The 6995-nt window shown below is 41.2% G+C and overlaps 1 protein-coding gene across 1 annotated transcript; it reads left to right on the top strand.

Annotated features, from left to right (window-relative positions):
• Positions 1-554: 554 nt before the first annotated feature.
• On the top strand, positions 555-5668 carry LOC138387546 (olfactory receptor 1L8). Its single transcript, XM_069474633.1, has 2 exons — positions 555-704; positions 4107-5668. Exon 2 carries the CDS (start codon positions 4321-4323, stop codon positions 5251-5253), a length of 933 nt encoding a protein of 310 aa, XP_069330734.1. The 5' UTR covers positions 555-704; positions 4107-4320; the 3' UTR covers positions 5254-5668.
• Positions 5669-6995: the final 1327 nt, after the last annotated feature.

Here is a 6995-nt window from a genome sequence, read left to right as displayed (position 1 = left end):
ACGTCATTAGGGAAATTTAAATTAAGAAAACAGGGAGATACCACTACACACCCATTAGAATGGCCACACATAAAAATATTCACCCACATAAATTTTTATCCACCCTTGATAACCATTACTCGATGAAACAAAAACATGCCCTTGAGATGTTGCAGTGAAGTTAAGAAGCTCTGAAATTAGTCCCAACATCTCAACAGGAAACCTCAGGGATCCTCTGTCTCCTTGGAGTCAGCCCTGCTAACTGTGATTCCCATCCTGCCTTCTCCACTTAAACAGATCACAGGACAAAGCCCCCTGAGAGGTCAGTGCACCACAACTCTTTCAGCCTAACAAGGGCCCCAGAGGCAAGGAGGACAGAACTCAAACACATGAAAATGACTGAGTTTCTACAATCAAGAGAGTTTTTGCCACTTGATTCAGGGTATCTCCACCTGCTGAGATGTGGAGCTTGGAAAGGACCAGAGGTTAGGAAAGAAATGGGGATTTGAGGCCAGGGAAGGGGAATATGCTATCCCGTGAGGGCAGTGTAGCAGTTCTTCCCTCCTTTCCTGTTCTCCTTGCTAATCGGCCCAGAAGTTCAGAGGAGAAACGTGAGGAAGCTGAGCTTTGGCTGAGAAGCAGACTTGGAATTAATTCACAGATGTTGTGCAGAAGATCGGCTTCTGGAGAAACTTGGAAGCAAAGAAAAACCTCTGGATATGGAGGTGAGCCTCAGTGCTGCCCACCCACTTGGCCTCTCCAACCCAGTTTGGCACTTCCTCTTCCCTTACTGATAGTTTCAAATATTTCGTGAACTATTAAGTCATAGGGTCCAACTGAAATGTTCACCTGGTTTTGGGTTTTAGGTCCATCCAACTTGACATCTCAGCCATCGATGCCACACGTTTTGGGGGAAGAAAAACCCCATCAGTATAAAAGAAAAAAACCTATTGTATTCCCAGCTTCACACACTCACCCCATGCCTTTAGAAACATTCTCCCTGATTCTCAGATCTAAAACCGTCTTCCTTTTCTCTGGTCATAAGCATGGGTGATCCTCATGCCTGCAGCCTAGACTTGAGCCAAGTCTAGGTTGATCCAACCTCAACCCAATCTCCACTCCTTTTTTTGGTTTTGCATTCCCCAGGCAGCCCTTTCGTGAATGATTCATTTCTGAATAATAATCTGTGTTTGACAAACTGCTTTTCAGACATGGTCTCTCACTAGCTATTCATAAAAGATCAAGAATCAGCTTGTGAGCAGGTGATAGAGGACAAATCAAACCCACATATTCTGTCTCAAGTGCAGGGCACTGTCCACTGCACCACCACAACTACACACCCAGACGGGCCCTGACAGCCCCAGCCACGCACGGCCCATTTTACCCACCTGATTGTGGCCACTCACAGGTACTGAATTTTTCAAATCCCACCATCTGTACAACACAGAAAGATAAGTCATCTCTCTAGCAACTACAAGGGTAGATTCCCAACATAGGACGAGAAAGTGTGTCAGTTGTGTTTGGTGGGGGAGGGGTAATTCAAATAGAAAATTATCAAAATAAGGAAAACATAGTGCCACATCACACACATATATATGATATATATATCACAATCATGCACGTGTGTGTGTGTAAGGAAGTTTGGGGTTCAAACTCTCATTACTATTCACTTCCTTAGTGACATTGAACAAATCACTTCGCCTTTTTTTTTTTTTTTGAGACAGAGTCTCTCTCTGTTGCCCAGGCTAGAGTGCCGTGGCGTCAGCCTAGCTCATGGCAACCTCAAAGTCCTGAGCTCAAGTGATCCTCCTGCCTCAGCCTCCCGAGTAGCTGGGACTATAGATGTTCGCCACCATGCCCGGCTAATTTTTTCAATTTTTAGTTGCCCTGCTAATTTCCTTCTATTTTTAGTAGAGATGGAGTCTTGCTCTTGCTGAGGCTGGTCTCGAGCTTCTGACCTCAAGCGATCCTCCCACCTCTGCCACCCAGAGTGCTAGGATTACAGACATGAGCCACCGCGCCCAACCAAAATTACTTCACCTTTCTAAGCCTTGTGCTTGTGAAATGCTAATAGTAAGCACTTGTGCCTCCTAATCCCTTATTATGAGATTTAGTGAGATGCCTATCATGTACCTGATACTAACAATTTTTCAATAAATATTGGTTATTCTTACAGACCTTAATTACTGATTCACTCAAATCATTTAATGCATAAACAAATATTTCTTCTATAAAATCTTTAAAAAATCATGAAATTAGTCTCACAGGCAGTAAGGGATATGCTATCTCAAGCATGTGAATTAATTAATTTGGACACCATCCAGGGATAGCAGACAAGGGAAGATGACACTGAGGTTGATAGTGAACAACAGCTTTTTCTCTTTTTTTCTTTTTTATTTCAGCATATTATGGGGGTACAAATGTTTAGGTTACATATATTGCCCTTGCCCCACCTGAGTCAGAACTTCAAGCGTGTCCATCCCCCAGACAGTGCGCATTGCACTTATTATGTGTGTATATACCCATCCCCTCCTCCCCTCTCCCATCTGCCCGACACCCGATGAATGTTATTCCTATATATGCACTTAGGTAAACAACAGCTTTTTCTGAGGTTTACGGTATATTTGTCCTTCTTCTAAGTCCTTTAAATATGTTATCTCATTCAATCCTCATGACAATGTAGATATTTGTGTTTGATTTTACACATTAGAAAAATGACATTTAAAAATGCTTAGTAACTTACAATACAAATATAGGCATTTAATTTTTAAACAATTTAATATGTAAATAACCAACGTTTTTAAGTATGTGAAAATTCCAATGTATCAGGTCCATTCACAATGTACAAAAGAATATGCTGTCTCTAAAGAAGTTATTTTAAACATCTTGGTGATGCGAGCATGTTCGCTATAGAGATTTTTATGATAGCCAGCAATAGATAAATACCCAAGATTTTAAAATGCTTGAAAATTTCTTTGTAATATGTCTGTTCACAGGTATGGATGAATTGGCTTACTCTAAAAATTTAACATTTTGCTGATATAAGAACTTTCACTGCAGAGTTTTTTGTAGTAGCAAGAAATGGAGGCCACTTTGATGTTCTATTGCTAGGTAACTAGATGTGACTGGGAAAAACATGTATAAAAAATTAACATGTTATGCATAGATATTTTTGGATAAACATGTGAAAGATGAATTAGAAAAACATAAAGTTTATACTTAACAATGGATGCCCTTTATGTACAAATGCGGTTTAGGTCAGGGGACTAAAGAAGGGAAAAACAATTTACAAAAAGGGGAGACTTGTGCAGACTGATGATGATAGTATGTCATGAGCTAGGGAGGATGAATCTCTCATTCTGTGCCCAGCAGAAAAAAAAATCACTCTGTCCAACTGAGTTCAACATTCCTCCTACATTTGCCCTTTTTACAAGACAATGCAAAGATAAACTTTAGCGTGACACAACTGAATTTGCTTTGATAGAGAATGAGTGTTGGCCGGGTGCTGTGGCTCACACCTGTAATCCTAACACTCTGGGAGGCCGAGGCAGAAGAATTGCTTGAGGTCAGGAGTTCGAGACCCCCTTCAGCAACAGCGAGACCCTGTCTCTACTAAAAATAGAAAGAAATTAGCAGGGCAACTAAAAAATAGAAAAAATTAGCCGGGAGTAGTGGTGCACACCTGTAGTCCCAGCTACTCAGGAAACTGAGGCAGGAGGATTGCTTGAGCCCAGGAGTTTGAGGTTGCTGTCAGCTAGGCTGATGCCATGGCACTCTAGCCTGGGCAACAGAGCAAGACTCTGTCTCAAAAAAAAAAAAAAAAAAAAAGAGAATGAGTGTCCTGTGACCTCCCTATCTCAAACAGTTCCACCTTTACTCCCCATCCATCTCCATCTCCAAATACTGCTTTATTTTGTTCACAAATGCATCCCTACTTGCTATTATACTACATATTTTGTAGTGTATCTCCCCAACTAGAACATAAGCCCCATAAGTGATCCATGTGCACTATTGCTATGTCCCCAGAAGGCGAACAGTGTTCTCCACAGAATAGGAACTAATGAATCTGAATCAGAGAGGTCCACCTCTGATGGTTTCTTAAGTAAAACTCTTCTCTGTCCCCCCAGATTTCAATATCAGGCCCTTGTGAGGCCCATGGATTTGGGAAGAGAGGACCACACCATGGTCAAACATATGAGGTTGACAGGCTGTCCCACGATTAGTACAGCAGCTAATGTGACCAAACTGAGGAAGCAAAGACTTGCTAAGTTCTCGTGATTTGTATTATGAAATCAGCCTGTTATATAACAAAACTTCTTGTGTATAACTGGGCCCACGTCAATGGAAAGAATCAACCAAACCAGCAGCGTCTCTGAATTTATCCTCCTGGGACTCTCCTCCCGGCCTGAGGACCAAAAGCCGCTCTTTGTCCTGTTCCTCACTGTGTACCTGGTCACACTAACAGGGAACCTACTCATTATCTTGGCCATCCGCTCTGACCCCCAGCTCCAGACCCCCATGTATTTCTTCTTGAGTTTTCTGTCTTTCACTGACATTTGCTTCACAACAACTGTTGTCCCCAAGATGCTGATGAACTTCCTGTCAGAAAAGAAGACTATCTCCTATGCGGGGTGTCTGACACAGATGTATTTTCTTTATGCCTTGGGCAACACTGACAGCTGCCTGCTGGCAGTCATGGCCTTTGATCGCTATGTGGCTATCTGTGACCCCTTCCACTATGTCACCACCATGAGCCACCACCGCTGTGTCCTCCTGGTGGCCTTCTCCTGCTCATTTCCTCACCTCCACTCCCTCCTGCACACACTTCTGCTGAATCTTCTCATCTTCTGTGACTCCAACGTTATCCATCACTTTCTCTGTGACCTCAACCCTCTGCTGAAATTGTCCTGCTCTTCTGTATTTGTCAATGAAATTGTGATCATGACAGAAGGACCTATTGTATTAGTGACTCCGTTTCTATGCATTGTTTTCTCCTATGTGCGAATCTTTGTAACAGTTCTCAAGATTCCCTCTGCGGCTGGGAAACGCAAAGCCTTCTCCACCTGTGGTTCTCACCTCACCGTGGTAACGCTCTTTTATGGAAGCATCTTCTACGTCTACTTACAGCCCATGTCCACCTACACTGTCAAGGACCACATGGCAACAATTGTCTACACAGTTTTGTCATCCATGCTAAACCCTTTTATCTACAGCCTGAGAAACAAAGACCTGAAACAGGGCCTGAGGAAGCTCATGGGCAAGAAGAGGTCCTAGGCAGCACCCTCTTAAACCCACAAGTGCAATCTGCCCCACTGGGACCTGGTTTCTCCTGGCTCTTGGCAAACAACCAAGCTGTGGGAGGCTGGCAGTTTTGACCCATGTGAGACAAGGCTTACATCCATTGATCACGGCCCACCAAGTGGCCCAGCATCTGCTTAAATCACAATATTCTTCCTCTCTAGTCCTCCTCCTTCCTAGGAAGCTTCATTTCTCCACTTTCTCATCTCATAAATACTGCTTTAAACTAATCCTTTTCCCGCAAATATGTCCCAAACGAATTTCTCTCTGTTTGTTAAGACTGATCCTCCAAAATTCTTCACATTTCAATATATGACTGAAAACAAAACCCTAATTTGTAGCTGTTGAATGTCTTTGCAAACATTTGAAGAGGGAAATAATGGAGGAAGAGAGGGAAGGGGAGATACATATTTTAGCTAATTTTCTTATTTAGAGGATTTTTCTAATTCCGTACTTTTCTCTTTCTAAAAATATTTTCTTTTATTTATTTATTTATTTATTTTGTTCAACAAACAAGTTTCCTCTAGCAGAGGTGTTTTTTTTTTTTTTATTTCAGCTTATTATGGTGGTACAAAAGTTCAGGTTACATACGTTGCCTGGAGCTCTGACTTGGGGGGATAGGCGGTAAAAATATTTTCTTACATAAGTCTTTTAAGTTTTTACTTTTACTTTTCTCTATCTTTGTATTGTTCCTTTATTGTACTATTGTGGGTTTATTTCCTTTTAATTTTTTGTTATATTTTACCATGCAATTAAAAAATACTAATGGTCAGAAAGAACAAGAACCAGGAGTGATAACGTGGAAATTATTCATTTTACATTTCTTCTCTCCACCTGTCCCTAAACTATGTGTTTAAAATATGTGACTTAATGCTTTATTTAGAAACTCCCATTCCTAGGACTCTAGCCTATAGATGTATTATTTTGCAAATTTGTATTGAGGAATATTATTATAAATATATATTGTATAGTGAGATATGTTTGTATATATCCAAAGATATTCAGGGAATCCCAGTTTATAATAGGTAAAAAATGGTAACAACCTAAAATCTTAACAATAGAGAAATGGAGAAAGATGTTATGATTAATTCCATAAAGCATAACTATATGCATGCAGTAGGTTCAAAGAATCAAACAAATGTATCTCTATTACTGCCTTGGAAAGCCATTAAGTAGGAAAATTAAGATGTGGAACAAAATGTAAAAGTATAGGCCGGGCGCGGTGGCTCACGCCTGTAATCTTAGCACTCTGGGAGGCCGAGGTGGGTGGATCGTTTGAGCTCAGGAGTTCGAGACCAGCCTGAGCAAGAGCGAGACCCCATCTCTACTAAAAATAGAAAGAAATTATATAGACAGCTAAATATATATATAGAAAAAATTAGCCGGGCATGGTGGCACATGCCTGTAGTCCCAGCTACTCGGGAGGCTGAGGCAGGAGGATTGCTTGAGCCCAGGAGTTTGAGGTTGCTGTGAGCTAGGCTGACGCCACGGCACTCACTCTAGCCTGGGCAACAGAGTGAGACTCTGTCTCAAAAAAAAAAAAAAATGTAAAAGTATAAATTCATTATGTTAAAAAGTATATAAGTATATAAGTGTATATGTATGTATAGCCACTGCAGTAAGTATGGAAGTGCAAGGGGGAACGGGGAGATAGAGTATCTCCACTTTTTTAGACATGTTGTAAGGTCTGAAATTGTTCAAATAAACATTTATTGCTC

Source organism: Eulemur rufifrons, chromosome 7, assembly GCF_041146395.1.
Source record: "Eulemur rufifrons isolate Redbay chromosome 7, OSU_ERuf_1, whole genome shotgun sequence".
NCBI classification, from domain to species: domain Eukaryota; kingdom Metazoa; phylum Chordata; class Mammalia; order Primates; family Lemuridae; genus Eulemur; species Eulemur rufifrons.
Note: the sequence above shows the minus strand (reverse complement) of the source record. Positions and strands in the feature narration are given on the sequence as shown.